Below are 17,323 nucleotides of genomic sequence, written 5' to 3'. Positions count from 1 at the left end.
CACAATACGGCTGTGACTATTCTTGATGAACTGTGGTATCGTGTTGAAGCTGTATGGGCAGCTGTACCTGTACACGCCATCCAAGCTCTGTTTGACTCAATGCCCAGGCGTATCAAGACCGTTATTACGGCCAGAGGTGGTTGTTCTGGGTACTGATTTCTCAGGATCTATGCACCCAAATTGCGTGAAAATGTAATCACATGTCAGTTCTAGTATAATATATTTGTCCAATGAATACCCGTTTATCATCTGCATTTCTTCTTGGTGTAGCAATTTTAATGGGATAGTTCTGCAGCTTTCGATGCTTTCCAGTAGTACAGAATATAAAGTTCTGTAGGGTGGGTAATGTGTGGGCTGTGACGAAGTGAACAAAATGTCCCATTAGCTAAGTTTAGCTATACTACTTTGCACTTAGGTGAAATTTCCACGCGTGATAGGCTTAGGTCACGAGGTGTGAGCACGAACCGAGGTGTGTCATGTACATACCGCGCACCAGTTGTTTCTGAAATGGACTACTGTACATTTTTCTAGCCGCGCGGGATTAGCCGAGCGGTCTCATTCACTGCAGTCATAGACTGTGCGGCTGGTCCCGGCAGAGGTTCGAGTCCTCCCTCGGGCATGAGTGTGTGTGTTTGTCCTTAGGATAATGTAGGTAAAGTAGTGTGTAAGCTTAGGGACTGACGACCTTAGCAGTTAAGTCCCGTACGATTTCACACACATTTGAACAACACATTTTTCTAGTCGAGAGTTCTTTAAAGGAGAGATACACCCACTACCGGTCCGGCAAAAGATTCAACTTCTTAGAAACTATTTACAACCACATTAGTGCCCAATTAGGAACCTTACCGTATATGGACGGAACTTCCCGTACTGGTATTTGTTTGGCCCTACTTGAACCATTCAAATGAAAAGAGGTTACCTGCAGACTTCCAGAAATGCCGCAGTGTTTTTGGCTGGCATCGAACTTGGGTGCCTGGTTTTCGAGGGCGGCTGTCTTTCAGTTCAACCACCCGCCGCGCCTCTCACGGAACGTGTCAGTCTGTCACTAGCTGCTCTCCGTTCGGTCTTGAGGACATTTCCCAGGCTCACGGAGCGGCTGAAAAATCGGTAGACAAGGCACGCGAGGGCATACTGCTCTGTTAAGCATTCGAGGACATGGATAGAGACGGATACCTGCGCATCCCAGCTGGCAGTTTCGCTACAGACGGCTACTGGCAGCTGTGGCTGCCTGAATAGCGGCAGCAGCCTCGAGTAGCGGCAGAGGATCCGCCATATGGGAGCCGCTACAATGCGGGGCTGCAATTACCTCTGGGCGGGCGGCGGTCGAGCCGAGGGCCAACAGGGATCCGGCGCGGCTAGCAGGCCGGCGCTGTTTACCGCGGCCTGCCCCCACACAGATAAGCATCGCCATCAACCGAGGGGCAGAGGATACCGACTGTAGGGCCGTCGCAGAACCTTTCACGCTGCCCACGGTTGGCGCTAGTCCTCGCGGACAACAGTAGAGGATCCGGAGTCCCCGAAGCCGTCGGCATGGACACCCGCTTTAACGCCGCGCCGGTCAAAACTTGACATACTTAGAATCCCGGAGGCTGAACACAGATATATTGCCGTGGTTCTGCTTCCTACATCTGCTCACAAGGTCATTCTCAAATGGAGGCCTGTTCACACTACACGGAAGACCAACACAGCGGTCACCTCAAGTATACGATACCGAACGGTAAAATAAGGTTATGAGATACTATGACAAAAAAATTCGGAGTATACACTGAGGGAAAAAAAAAAAGATCGCGACACCATGAAGGAGTAAGTTGATACGTGTGTTTCTACATCTGGAAGATGATATCTATTGAAATTACGCACTAGTCGCTTAAGAGTGGCGCCAACACTGCCACTATGAGGATGCAAATCAGGTTTGCTTTAAATACACGCTATAACGGTAGTGATCGCTAGTTACCTTTCAGACTGGACGTGGTGAATTGATGTTAGTTAAGACTGCCTTTAAGGTTCAAATGGCTCTGAGCACTATGAGACTCAACTTCCGACGTCATCAGTCCCCTAGAACTTAGAACTACTTAAACGTAACTAACCTACGGACATCACACACAACCATGCCCGAGGCAGGATTCGAACCTGCGACCATAGCGGTCGCGCGGTTCCCGACTGAAGCGCCTAGAACCTCTCGGCCACTCCTGCCGGCAAATGTCACTTCGCCGTAAAATTTGTGCGAAAGGACTTTAGTTATGGTAGTTTCCGGATTTCTCGCGTTACGCTTCGGCTATCGCATCACGACTCACGGCAGACCTAGACTTGAAAATGGTTCAAATGGCTCTAAGCACTATGGGACTTAATATCTGAGGTCATCATCCCCTAGACTTAGAACTACTTAAACCTAACTAACCTAAGGACATCACACATATCCATGCCCGAAGCAGGATTCGAACCTGCGACCGTAGCTGCAGTGCTCTGTTAGTTAGGTTTATGTACTTCTAAGTCTAGGTGACTGATGACTTCAGATGTTAAGTTCCATAGTGCTTAGAGCCATTTAGCACAGAGGCGGAAGAAATTAGTGTTTGCCGTGAAAGACTTTAAGAGACCTTTTAGGGGAATTTTCAGGGCGGTAAGCAACGTCTTTGAGATGAGCTTTATATTTGTTTACTAATTTGTGAATTGCATCACAACTCGGAATTCGAACATCTGGAAAGTACTGTTCAAACAGCTCCGGACAGTACGTGCGGACTCTTTACGCACATACCATTCCTAAATAAACACTCATTTTGGAATGGAATAAACCGGTCTTGCCATTGTTACGTTCGCAAACTTCACTGTTACAAATTTGATGTTTGTTTCACTGTTCGAATGACACTGGACGAAAAGGAGCCTTGTTCGGAATTAACAGGGAGACGCGGGACCCATTTGACCAATCTGCGCGGCTCTGGTGACACAACCCCACGTGTGCGCTCATCAGATAAATGGAACACCCTGTAGATGGATAATGGTTGTCTGTGTTACGGCCTGCGCAGTCACACTACTTATTTCAGACTTATTTCAAGACGACAATGATGCATCGTCTGCTGACTCTAAAGGCCGGTCCACACGCAACGATCTGTCTGCGCAGACATTGGCGCAGATGTCTGTACATGCAAAAGATCGCTGCAAATGTGGTGTGTTCACACGACACAAACCCCAATCTACTACTTGCCCGCCATCTGTCGGTGTAGAAAAGAAAAACCCGTGGCAAGCGACTACGCTCCTCGTAAACGTCAAAAATTTAATTCAGTTATTTTGAAATACAGAAATGGAGGAAGTTCTGTTGTGGTCTGTGTTCGCAACTTGTGTTGCAAAAAACATTCAGACCAACCGCAGGAAACAGAGAAGGCGGTCAAAATGGTGTAGATAGTGGTTGCTAAAGCGAAAGGAGTTTTCTCACGTACATTTACTGCGAGAGTTGCAGGGCGAACCTGTTTTGTTTTACATTACCTCGTGTTCCATTTCCTGGCACATTGACACTCCAATTTCATCTTCAATTGTGCTCCTGCTTGGTCTTGGCGTTTCTTGATCACTAAGAAAGCCAAGCAGATCAAAATACCATAACGTTGGCTGGTATACTTGATCTACTCTTACACCAGATCTTGTAGATTTCTGAACTTTGGATAACTCTTTTCGGTAAGCAGTTCGCTGACAGACTTAATTTACTTAGCTTGTTTTCATGAACTCATCCTTCAGGACAGCGTAAATAGCTTCACATGTGTTGGGTATTATTTTACTCAACGCTTGTTTCGATATTGCAGTTGAAAATTCCTGTTGCTAGGAATCTTAATGTTACCGCCAGCCGTTCATGAGGAGACATTGCCCTTCTCATACTAGTATTTTTTCTCATAATATGAGGGGTACAAGCTTTAAGAGAGAATTATAAGTTTAGACATCCATCCGCAAATAATTTCGCCAGTTCGCAACGAATTTTTATTTATTTTTATTACCGTTTCTCTGTTTGCCGAGGCGTCAACTGCCCGCAATTTTTCAATTAGAGCATTGTATGCTGCTGTCTTTTTGTCTCGGTCACTATATTCTTTACTTTTAATCTTCCACAAACATGGGTGGTTTCTGTATATTTCAATGAATTCACTTACAAACTCTCGAGAACACTGACGAGTATCAGCCATTTTAATGCCCTATGCGCACAAATACAAACACTAGACTGAGCAAACAGCTGTTTCGTGCCAGATTTGCGGCGATCTCCTGTCCACACGCTCCAGCTTGTCTGCGCAGATGTGGTTTGAACCCACAGATTTGAGAGGTTTCGCTCAAACCTCCAACTCCAACTTCCAGGTTTGCACACACCTCAGGTCGGTGCAAATCTTCTGTCCACACGCAACGATCTGTCTGCGCAGATGTGATGTGCGCAGACATTTGCGCAGACAGATCGTCGCGTGTGGACGGGCCTTAAGATTCGGCGTCTTCGCTTTTCTTTTTGTGCTGCAATACTCTGTAAGCCAGCCAAGTCTTGCTCGCCTAGTGCAACGGAGTGTGTGTGTGGGTGCAGGTGTCGTCCATCAACCGCGTGCTGCGCAACCTGGCGGCGCAGAAGGAGCAGCAGGTGACGGCGCAGAGCGAGTCCGTGTACGACAAGCTGCGCATGTTCAACGGCCAGGCGGCCGGTTGGGCCTGGTACCCGGGGGCGCCGCCTACGCCGCACCTAGGCTTGGCGCCCGCGGCGGGCATGCTGCCTGGGCAGGCGGCGCGCGATGACCTCCACAAGAGGGGTGAGTACCCAGCTCTCAGTACCTAGTACCCAGTACTTGGTATCCAATATGCATTACCTAGTGCCCAATACCTGCTGCCTAGTACCCAGTACCTACTACCTAGTATCTTGTACATGGTATGCTGTACCCAGTACCAAGTACATGGTACCCTCTACCTCTATGGAGACTTCAACACCCATTCAGCTGACGAGGAGAACACGGCAAATGCTATCACCCTATTTCCAAGGAACTTCGCACAATGGAAGAAGAATAAGCAACTCGTGTCCCGGTTTATCCGTCATAATTTTATCTCCGGACGTTTTTCTTCTTTGCTTCCCAAAAACTCTTCATCCTCTCAGAATGCTCCTTCTTCCGTTCTTCTGTCCATTTTTTACCAGACTGGCGCGATGTTCTTTCCTCAAACTTCACACTTGTGATTTTATTCCGGCACTCAGTGTGGTCTTCGAGATTTTTTTATGTTGACCTCCTGCAGATCCCTCTGGATTTCTTTCAGCCATTTACTCTTTGTTATAATATTGAAAATTTTTCTTGCTGTTCTGGAGTCTTCCATCCTGTAGCTAGGCGTTTTCTGATTTCATCTGTTACTGTGTTGGTCTTTATATAGAGCTCGTTTTGTGGTCTCTTCATCCAAATGCCGTTTTTGTTGATTGCCCCGTAAATCTTCCTGAGAATATTTCTTTCTTGCTTTTCTATTTCCCTAATTTTTGAGTGGCCATCAATCACCATTGTTTCAGCTGCGTAGTTTGTTTCTGGAAGAACCACTGTTCTATAATGCCTTAATTTTGTGTCTGTCGAAATGCACGTCTTCTGGTATTTGCTCCGTCATCCATATGTCTGATATTATATAATGTAGTTTCTGCGCAAGTATAGGATCGTTTAGTTTCCAGAATTCAGCAATGATCCCATCTTCTCCTAGTGCTTTGTAATTTTTCAACTGTTTGACTATCTCCATAATTTCCTCGACAGCCGGGCATGAGAGTCTGGGTGTGTGAATATTGAAGAAGAGAAGACAAGTTTTTCTTGGGGTGGTTCGCAGTTGAGGAGGGATCTGAAATATTGTGCTAAGATTTTGCTGCTAGTTTTCACGTTAAGTGTCACACATTTATTATGCAATATATGTGTGTATGACATGTTGAAGGTTTACAATCTTTTTAAATTCTCATATTCTAATATTTCATCTCATATCATTAATTCTTATACTTTATTAATATGTTTATTCTTCAGGAAGATTTGGTGCATTTCCTTGGATGGTTCTGATCGTAGAAAAATGCGCAACACAGACTTTGCGAATACCGCGAGTATCGCGCAAAGGCAGGTTCATCACAGTGCCATTGCTTTATATGAATCTCACTTGGGAAAGAAACGTAGTTAACATTGGCGAAGATTTCGTGCGTTGGAAATAATTTCGGGACAAACAATGCGCTTGCAATTGATTATGGGTCCACTTACACAAATAATAGCCGACCGCGGTGGCCACGCGGTTCTAGGCGCTGCAGTCCGGAACCGCGCAACTGCTACGGTCGCAGGTTCGAATCCTGCCTCGGGCATGGATGTGCTGATGTCCTTAGGTTAGTTAGGTTTAAGTAGTTCTAAGTTCTAGGGGACTGATGACCTCAGATGTTAAGTCCCATAGTGCTCAGAGCCATTTAAACCATTTGAACACAAATAATATTTCATTTTTCTTAAATTCATTCATCTGATATATGAATAAGGACAACGTTATATCAATACACACTGGAAAACATTCGTTTAGTAATCTTCTACAGATATGGGTATGTAAATGAAAAACAAAAATAAAAGTCATATCGAGTTTCTAACATGGAGCGCAATATTAAATAACCACGACGCTAACTACTGTGCCAAAGTTTCGTCTGAGGATATTGCGCGATAAAAGGGACGTACAGTACCTCGGAAATACGTCCAAAAATTTGACCGTCGCTCTTTCACAAATGGTCGAGTATGTACATATAAGCCGAGAAACGTGTTCGCTTATTATGCTCCCTTTTCCAGTGAGTGAAGTTTCTGCGAAATCGAGTTCTGGCACTTGCCGTGTTCTCGTGAGTCGTGCTGTGCTGCTGCTCTAGCGCCTGAGGACAGGCAACCTGTTACACACTCCTTAGATTTCGCATGCCTGCATGCAAGCGGTAGAACACACCAGAACGTCACTAACCTGAATGGCTGTCGAAGTCTCTTTACAGGTGCATTTTTAAAGTGGTCAGCAGAGGAGTGCTATTGGCACTGAGGGTATTGCTAAACTGAGGGGCCTCAGACAGACCCTTTGCTGTTTTATTCACACACGTGTCAATGTTGCGCCCATGTGATCACACCACAGGAGGGCGTGAAATAGAAGAGTTGAAGAAAGCATAAATACAGTTTGCTGCTTAGGATCACGTTCAGATTTCAGTGAATGGTATCGAACGGTCCCTAGTGGTTCTACCCCGTGACCCAGAGCAAAGATTGCGGTCACGCTGCACTCTAGAGGGGTCAGATCATGTTGTAGTCCCATGATGTCCTTAGAGAAGGAGTGAAACGTCCATGGGGGTGCCAGCAGTGTCGGACGTTGTCAAGAACGTCGTCCTGTTACTCGTAGAACTGCGAACTGTCCGTTCTCGACCGCGAGATGCGTGAGAATCAACTCCCAAGTGAAGAGGTGGTTTCATTGGCGCCCTCTGCGCCACCTCCTGAGACCTTTTCGTGTCAGTTTTGAGTGACGACGTGTCTAAAATAATTCCTTCCGCCACGGATAAGACAACCGCGTGCTTTCAACACTGAAATTCACGGTTGTGACCTCCATGACAGAGGCGTCAAAATAAGGCCTGAAATGCGAGTAAGAGGGGGTGTGAAGACATTCCAATCGCGTGACACTTCCACGGTGGCGTTGGGCAGAATTGTAGTGACGTTTGGTGTCAATATGACGTCATTAACCCACGTTACACCAAACATGAACTTCTGAACCCTAGTCTTGCTATCTGAAGCGCCGCCGAGCCCGAAGATAACGTCGTAGGACGCCACGCTTTTGCACAATTAAAGGGATAGGTCATTTTATTTATTTATTCTTCACAATTACAGCCTGTTATCTGAAAATCTAAAATGGACCACGAGAAAGATATTTTCTTGGAGAGTAATAAATTTGTCTATTAACTATTTAGTTGTGATACTTAGTGTTTTTTATTACTACGGAGGAAAGGTAGTAGGCATCTTTGAGCCAAATTACAAACTTCTCCTTCGCAATGGGAGACAATTACGTGGTTTCGAAAAGTGATCCTTTAATTGTGTCACGCAGTGCACTTGGCCGATCTCGACAATCTACACACTCACTACATTCCTGGGGTTGATTTTTTACTATATAACTCTAGAAAATTGTAGCATAGAGGAGGAAGACCCGCAGAGGACAACGCTTGGTTCTGGGACAGGCAACTGACCGTCAGCATCAACAAAGACCCGTTATTGATTGTTTACACAATTGCCGAACAACCACCGATGCGTAGTTTCCTTAGAAAGATGGTTCAAAAATGGTTCAAATGGCTCTGAGCACTATGGGACTTAACATCTGTGGTCATCAGTCCCCTAGAAGTTAGAACTACTTAAACCTAACTAACCTAAGGACATCACACACATCCATGCTCGAGGCAGGATTCGAACCTACGACCGCAGCGGTCACGCGGTTCCAGACTGAAGAGCCTAGAACCGCACGGCCAAACCGACCGGCCTTTAGTAAGAACAGACGACTGATAAGCTTATATCGTTTCGTGCATAGGGGCCTGAGGATGATGCGAATGAGGCACCGAACTGCTCCAGAGATTCGACAGGCGGTAGACCGCTCCATTCGCACCACCAATAGGACAGGCTCTGCTAACGGTATACTACGCCTTCCATTTCGCTGGCAACGGGTTCTACACAACGCTGGTGACTACTTTGAAGGACAGTAACAGGAGCAAAGATGCAACTCTTTTGTATCGGTTGTGAATAAACATTTGCCACTATTTAAGTTCCAACCCCCGCATGTTGATTTCGACTGCAGGCCGCCGCCGTCGTCAAGACTTCCAGACGACCAGCCAGATGGTTGAATGGTCCTTCCGGTTCGTTTCCTGCGCGCGAGGTGTGCGTCCAGCGCAGCGCACAGTATGAGAAGAGTCATCCCCGCCGACGTGACGCTGTCGCCGGTACATGGCGCTGCGCCGCCAAAACGGCCGTGAAAAGCCCATAAATTATCGTAAAAATGCAGTTCATTAACGCCATCCGCGGTGGCGGCTATTCATCAGGCGCGTCCGCAATCTGGCCAGCGACAACGGCAATTAACAACCCAGCCGCCCCGGCATCGCCTGTCCGGTCTCCCCACTGCATCGGCCGGGGACTCGCTCCACTGACGGCAGTCAACGGCACGGGCGACAGCCCCACGTTTAGCAACAAGCGTACTTCTCTCATATCACGTCTGGGGACTACTGCACAAACAAAAGGTTTGTACCATCTACACATCGGCGAAGGTGCGTAGGCTTAGATTCTGTGGGGGCGGGGAAAGAAAACCGAATATTACCAAACCACACAGCCTGACGAAGAAAGTCACTTATCCAGAAGACATAGCCAGATGTCAGTGTAACTTCATACACCTGCACGCCATCAACAGATATGTAAATTACCGAAGTTGCGTTTCTCCATGATAGACTGGCCACCAGAGTGCATTACCGTTGATCGTTTTCAGTGTTGTTACCAGGTGTGGTAGAGTATATAAGGAGCGTAGCAGCGTCAGATGCTGTCAGACTACTATGAGGAACATGGAGATCCTACATACTTGTGTGACACAGCATTGGCAGCAATAATAGAATTTAAAATAGGCCTCATTTTGGATCTCCATTTGGGCAGCTGGTCAAATCATGCAATATCTAGATTTGTGGAGCTTTAGATTGCACCACTGGCCCGATGTTGGACTGCATGTGAACGAGAGGGCAGGCGTACTCTTCGTCAAGGTAGATCACATCTGATCACCACAAGAGAGGACCGCCCCATTGTGCACCAGCCGTATAGTGACCCGTTCACGTCTGCGAATACCATCCGAGAACAAGTAATGGACTCCCTGGAATATTTTGTGACATCCTTCACCATCGGCCAGAGACTAGCACAAATCGTCCTCGGAATTACCGTCCCATCCGTAGGCTGTCGTTAACACCGCAGAACAAACAGCTGGGAATGGTTCTATAACCAGGAAGTTTGGACCGCTGATGAAATGTGTCGCATTGTGTCCAGCGTTGATTCATGGTGTTGCACTACCCCGGATGACCATCATTAATGAATAAGGCGATGACCTGGGGAGAGATCCCATTCTTCTAATGTTCTGGAGAGACATAACAATTTTACTCCAGTTGTGTGAAGATCCATTGGATTGGTAGTATTGAGGGGACTCTAATACCACAATGGTATCTCATAGACATCAAATGGTTCAAATGGCTCTGACCACTATGGGACTCAACTGCTGTGGTCATAAGTCCCCTAGAACTTAGAACTACTTAAACCTAACCAACCTAAGGACATCACACACATCCATGCCCGAGGCAGGATTCGAACCTGCGACCGTAGCGGTCCTGCGGTTCCAGACTGTAGCGCCTTTAACCGCGCGGCCACTACGGCCGGCTCATAGACATCCTGCACCCTCATGTGATACCTGTAATCGACTGTATTGTGCTGACATTTTTCAACAGGACAGTGCCCGTCCACTCACGGCACGTGATTCTATGAACTGTCTGCGTAATATTGAGGTACTCCCACGGCCAGCAAGATCCGCAGATCGGCCTCCGATGGTACCTGTCCCAATATTTAGGATATGGAGGAGAAGTTACAGTAGTTGAGGGCCAGCTTATCTCAGGAGAAGACACCCCTCCCAACCAAAACAGTGGACGCACACAGACTGGAGGGGGTGCAACGTTATGCCGATAAATGGGCTCATACTGCCAAGTTATTTTTAAATTTGACACGATTTTTTAATCACAGCAAGAACAGCAGATTCTTTCTCAACCCATACAATTTCTTGTCGTTTCCGCCTCCCTTTCCGAGGGCTTCACTTTTTTTGTCAGACAGTATAAAAAAAGCTGATCTGTTCCAAGTCGGACATCTTAGAATATCTATGAACCCAAAATGTGCTGTTAGGTAATATTCGGTCCTGCGCTTCTCGACCCCATGCCCTGTAACATGCTTGGATTCTCCTTGGCACGCTGTCCACAAAACAGTAGAGACGAAGCTGCTCAAGCCTGACCCGCTCTTCAACGGCGGCCCTCCTGGGGGCGTCCATTGTGTGAGGAGGGTTTCTGAGAAGAAGCGCTGTAAGCTTCAAATGCTGCCTATGAGTCTCATCCGGATCAAGTCACCAGATACCACAGGCCATTTCTTTCGTCTGATTCCTGCTTCCTAAACGTAGGTGGGCGCGATGTGGTCGAATACAATGTTTCCAGAAGCTAATGCATCGCCAAAAAAGTTACTATATGAGTACAGCTGGACAATAGGTTGGATGGTCCATTCCCGATATTGCATAGCTCTCAAATTCCCCTGGGTAGCGTTCGATACCTGTACGTAGTACTCGAAAGCTATACTGACCCACCTTCCTCCTGAGTTCAAAAATGGTTCAAATGGCTCTGAGAACTATGGGACCTAACTTCGAAGGTCATCAGTCCTCTAGAACTTAGAACTACTTAAACCTAACTAACCTAAGGACATCACACACATCCATGCCCGAGGCAGGATTCGAACCTGTGACCGTAGCGGTCGCGCGGTTCCAGACTGTAGCGCCTAGAACAGCTCGGCCACTCGTGCCGGCTTCCTCCTGAGTCCTTGGTACTGTAACCGTAAGACATATTGCTGCCTAGTTGCCTCTATACGATCACCACGTGTCAGACAAATTCATCCCTTGTCGGTGAAGAGAACCCGACGCCACAGGTGCAGGTTTAATTCTAGGTTTTCTTCGCCCGCCACTAAGGTGCTCTACGATGAAGACAGTTTAACCATCAGGCGAACTGCACTATCCGATCAAAAGTATCCGAACACCTGTTAGTGAATATTAATATACTGGATGGTGGAGTCTGGAGCGAAATCGACGTTATAACACATCCTATGTGTGGTCCATCGCGTTCACGTCTCGACTTTGGGCCGGCCAGTCAATTTCAGAAATATTGATGTCCATAAAACATTCCCTCACAGACGCTACTTTATGACAGGGTGCATTATCACGTCGATGAAACCAGTCGGCGTCTCAGAACCGTTCTTCTACTGCGGTCAGTACACAATGTTGTAAACTGTGTACATATCCTTCCGCTTTTAGTATTTTCTTAAACGAAGTAAGGGACGACTCCTTGACTACGGAAAGCATCAGCAAACGGTGGCGCCACCTCCCCCGTACTTCGTCGTTGACTCTACACACGAAGACAGGTGACGTTCTCCCTTCCATTGGACTGCCACAGCGTACGCGTGATCCATCACTCCATAACAGTCGTTTTTAGTCATCCACTGTCCAATGGCGTCACATGAAGCGTCTCTTAGCATTGACTTCAGAAATCTGTGGCTTGTGACTAGCTGCTCGAACATTGTTGTTTTGTAACTTCCTACGCACAGTGATTGTGGTAGCAGGACTGTTGGTAGCAATTTGGAATTCACACGATTGATCCCATGATTCGATGACACCATGCGATTTTTTACAAGCAGCTTCTGCACTGCTCAACGGTCCCTGCTCGTCAGCACATGAGGTGTGCCTGGTGTTGGTTAAGCTTTGATTGCTCCTTGCTTTAGCTTCACAGTCGCATCACCAACAGCCGACTAGGGAGCTTTACAAGGGTTCAAATGTCCCTAATGGATTTGCTGCTTAGGTGAAATACGACGCCGCTTAGCAAGAGCAGTGAATTCCACACTTGCTCGCAAAAGTGTGGGACGAGTTTGACTGTCGTCTGGACGTTTGTCATGTGTCCCGTGGAGGACACATTGAACATTTGTGAAAAGTAAATGAATACTTTCTGAGCACAACTGTGAAAAGTACTGTACACGAGTGTAGAAGATATTGCCTCGTGACATTCGACTTTAAAAAAAAAAAATAAAAATATTTGTAGTTCCGTGCCCAAGCTAAAATGTACCACAAGCTCGAGTCTTCGTTTATGTAGAAGATATACGCTGTCCGCCCAGAAAGTTCCGAAACTCGTTGTATTCCTGGCATATGAGTTTGGTGAGCGCAGTAACTATGGAGGCGGCTGTAACTAACTGCTCTAAACAACACACATATATTCGACCTATCGGTTGTGAGCAAGCAGAGTGGAGTGTGTCGACGTTGTTGCGTCGCAAATTGCATTGGAGCAGCATCTCTGAATCGAGTATTCGAGACATTCTCCAGAATATTCTGAATAAGAGAAAAGTATGTCCAAAGTTTGTCCCGCACATATTGATTCCCAGACGTCTGCGGCGGCTTGACTGAAATTCAAAACGTAGGCAGTTCTTTTAGAGATGGAAAAAAAAACCTTTCCGAGTAATTCTGCTGTTACCAATACTAACCTATCCTAAAACGACAAACGCAGAAATTAACATCAAGGGTCAATCTTTTGGCGACATAGCAGATTTTCAAGCCAATGTGACGCACGATTTGAGCAACTTCCCAAAAAATTACTTTTACGGCAGTTTAACCTAGTTGTACAAATGCTGTAGAAAAGTTGTTGTAAAATGTAAAACTATTAGAATTAGAGGTGACCACTCTCTGAAAGCAGAAACGTTGAGTTATCGATAGCTACACGTAGAAGAAGGAACACTTGCTAGCTTTCGGAGTTTTTCTTTGACGAGCACACACACACACATACACACACATACACACACACACACACACACACACACACACACACACACACACACACACACACTTTAGAATTAGAGGAGACCACTCACTGAAAGCAGAAACGTTGAGTTATCGATAGGTACACGTAGAAGAAGGAACACTTGCTAGCTTTCGGAGTTTTTCTTTGACGAGCACACACACACACATACACACACACACACACACACACACACACACACACACTTTAGAATTAGAGGAGACCATTCACTGAAAGCAGAAACGTTGAGTTATCGATAGGTACACGTAGAAGAAGGAACACTTGCTAGCTTTCGGAGTTTTTCTTTGACGAGCACACATACACACACACACACACACACACACACACACACACACACACACACACACACACACTTTAGAATTAGAGGAGACCACTCACTGAAAGCAGAAACGTTGAGTTATCGATGGGTACAGACAGAAGAGGGAACACTTGCTACCTTTCGGAGTTATTCTTTGACGAGCTAGAGCACACATAGACATACACACACACACACACACTCACACACACACACACACACACAGACACACACGTATGCACACGCCCATGTCCCTACACGGTGTCAGCATGTCAAAGGATTGCTCTGAAAGCTAGCAATTTTTCCTTCTTATCTTCAACTCAACGCTTCTGCTTTTCGGTGAGTGGTCTACTTTAATACTGATAGTTGTATGAACGTTCTGTGCTCTGTACTCAAGAGGGAGGAGGCTATGAAGAACAACGAAGCATTAAAACCACAATCCTAATGTTACTATGACTTTTATTAGTCCAGTTCCGAAACTTTCTGAACTGATGTGAAATCGGAGGAACCTCTTTGAAACGCTCCTTCTACCTCTATTAACCGTGCAAAGACGTTGTTATAACTTCCCGCTCGTCGCCGTTTGCCGGGAGTGCTTCGCATGCACACTGGTTTAGTTCGAAACTGAATGTAGAAGGTAGTTGGTCTGGTGGTTGAGCTGTGATCGTCATAATGCGTATTAGAACTGTATTAGCGGATTTCGTCATCGTCTAGAGTGTACTTAACACGGTTCATAGCTGGCGGCCCCCCGCGGTCTAGGAGCACGCCGTTTCTTGTGCAGCAGGTCCGGTACGGGCACGAACGCGCATCCGACGCGCCCATTTTCCGCGCGAGCGAGCACGCCGCCGCCGCCGCCCCCGCCGCCCTGCTAAGTACCTGTTACGTTGCGATGACGGCCATTGGCGCAGCCGGCGGAATGTTTGTTTGCGCAGGCCAATGGCTGCTTGCCGCCCGCGGCGGCCTTGTTTCGATAATTGTGTTCGGACCATCGTGATTGATGGCTACAGACGGGAACGCGTAATTATTTCGCGGGGGTGAGGCGGGACGTGGGGGACGCGGCTGCGTTAGGGAGATGGCCGGGCGGGGGCGGTGGTCGGTGGGTGGGGGGATGGGAAAGGGGAGGGGGGATGGCGGCGTTGCGTGCGGGCGCGGGTGGCGTAGATTAGAATGGGCCGAGGGTGGCCGCATTCCGCCGGCGCCATTGGCCTGCGGACGTGTGGACGCGACGCGGCCGCTGATTGGGTTCCGGTAACAGTGCTCCGCTGGCGTACGCCGGCTAACGGCTCTCTGATCCAGCGCACAGTGGCCCGCGTTTGTCGTGCCTCTTTCGGCGCGCTCCGCCAGAAATCGAGCGTGGCGCACTCGCGATCGTTAGGTCTCTCCATTTATTACCCACTCGAGCTTTCGTGCCCTGTCACACTCTCTTACATCCTGCGCCGCGGTCGCTCTCAATCCGCTGCTGATCGGATCGGAGCCAGCGGCAGTAACGACCACTGAAATTTTACGGCTTTCACCGAGCTAGAAAACCTAGGATCCGATTCCGCCGGAAACTTTTCGACCCGTTCATCATATCTCACAGAAAAATCGTGGGAACTGCTTCTTCCTCTGATCTTCCTTTCCTTTCCTATACCACTAACATCTGAAGAGAACGAAAAGTGCCAATTATGAGAGTTAGTCATAACGTTTGAATTATTATAAAGTTCGCCTCCGCTAACCGATTGGTGAGGAGGTCCTGCCTGTCTTAATGCACAGTCTCTTGGATACCCTCCGAACATTTTCTCTCCAACCACTTATGGTAACAGCACATACCTCCCCTTTATACACTGCTGGCCATTAAAATTGCTACACCACGAAGATGACGTGCTACAGACGCGAAATTTAACCGACAGGAAGAAGATGCTGTGATATGCAAATGATTAGCTTTTCAGAGCAATCACACACGGTTGGCGCCGGTGGCGACACCTACAACGTGCTGACATGAGGAAAGTTTCCAACCGATTTCTCATACACAAACAGCAGTTGACCGGCGTTGCCTGGTGAAACGATGTTGTGATGCCTCGTGTACGGAGGAGAAATGCGTACCATCACGTTTCCGACTCTGATAAAGGTCGGATTGTAGCCTATCGCGATTGCGGTTTACCGTATCGCGACATTGCTGCTCGCGTTGATCGAGGTCCAATGACTGTTAGCGGAATATGGAATCGGTGGGTTCAGGAGGGTAATACGGAACGCCGTACTGGATCCCGACGGCCTCGTATCACTAGCAGTCGAGATGACAGGCATCTTATCCGCATGGCTGTAACGGATGAAGCAGGCACGTCTCAATCCCTGAGCCAACAGATGGGGACGTTTGCAAGACGACAACCATCTGCACGAACAGTTCGACGACGTTTGCAGCAGCATGGACTATCAGCTCGGAGACCATGGCTGCGGTTACCCCCTGACGCTCCCTCACAGACAGGAGCGCCTGCGATGGTGTACTCAATGACGAACCTGGGAGCACGAATGGCAAAACGTCATTTTTTCGGATGAATTCAGGTTCCGTTTACAGCATCATGATGGTGGCATCCGTGTTTGGCGTCACCGCGGCGAACGCACATTGGAAGCGTGTATTCGTCACCGCCATACTGGCGTATCACCCTGCGTGATGGTATGGGGTGCAATTGGTTACACGTCTCGGTCACCTCTTGTTCGCATTGACGGCACTTTGAACAGTGGACGTTACATTTCAGATGTGTTACTACCCGTGGCTCTACCCTCCATTCGATCCATGCGAAACCCTATATTTCAGCAGGATAATGCACGACCGCATGTTGCAGGTCCTGTACGGGCCTTTCTGGATACAGAAAATGTTCGACTGCTGCCCTGGCCAGCACATACTGATTTCTCAGGATGTATGCACCCAAATTGCGTGAAAATGTAATCACAAGTCAGTTCTAGTATAATATATGTATCCAATGAATACCCGATTATCATCTGCATTTCTTATTGGTGTAGCAATTTAAATGGCCATTAGTGTAGTACTATATCGTAAATTAATCTGCCGGTTGGCCGCCTTCCCCGCGCGAAGAAGTTTTATCCTTTGTTTACATCGTTCACCCCCTTCATGTACGAACAGCACACAGATTTAAACTGCCGAACAGTTTGGGGACGTGTCCAGGCACCCTTTTTACCATCGAACACCTCTGCTTCTGGTATGTCGTTGTCGGCGGTAAATTCCTGACCAATCTTCAGCTTCATCATATAGGAGTGACTACTTCGCCACTTTCCCTTGACTGCCAACTCGACGACACAGACAAGCATCGTCCTACATGCCCACTGAAACGGGACGTTTAGCTTCTCATCCAACACATTGTGAGCTGCTACCTCCGCACTCTGCCCGGAGTTCCTGCTGTTGCCACAGACTTCACACTATCGTCTTG

The 17,323-nt window shown here is 47.5% G+C and overlaps 1 protein-coding gene across 1 annotated transcript in view; it reads left to right on the top strand.

Moving 5' to 3' along the window:
* LOC126094751 (paired box protein Pax-6) overlaps window positions 1–17,323 on the top strand; it is a 244,643-nt gene that overhangs the window by 82,363 nt on the left and 144,957 nt on the right. Inside the window, exon 3 of the mRNA XM_049909301.1 lies at window positions 4,541–4,760. Within this exon, the coding sequence (XP_049765258.1) occupies window positions 4,541–4,760 (220 nt within the window). The remainder of the gene's footprint in view (window positions 1–4,540; window positions 4,761–17,323) is intronic.

The sequence above is a fragment of the Schistocerca cancellata genome, chromosome 8, assembly GCF_023864275.1.
Source record: "Schistocerca cancellata isolate TAMUIC-IGC-003103 chromosome 8, iqSchCanc2.1, whole genome shotgun sequence".
NCBI classification, from domain to species: Eukaryota; Metazoa; Arthropoda; class Insecta; order Orthoptera; family Acrididae; genus Schistocerca; species Schistocerca cancellata.
This window is presented reverse-complemented; position numbering and strand designations above follow the sequence as displayed.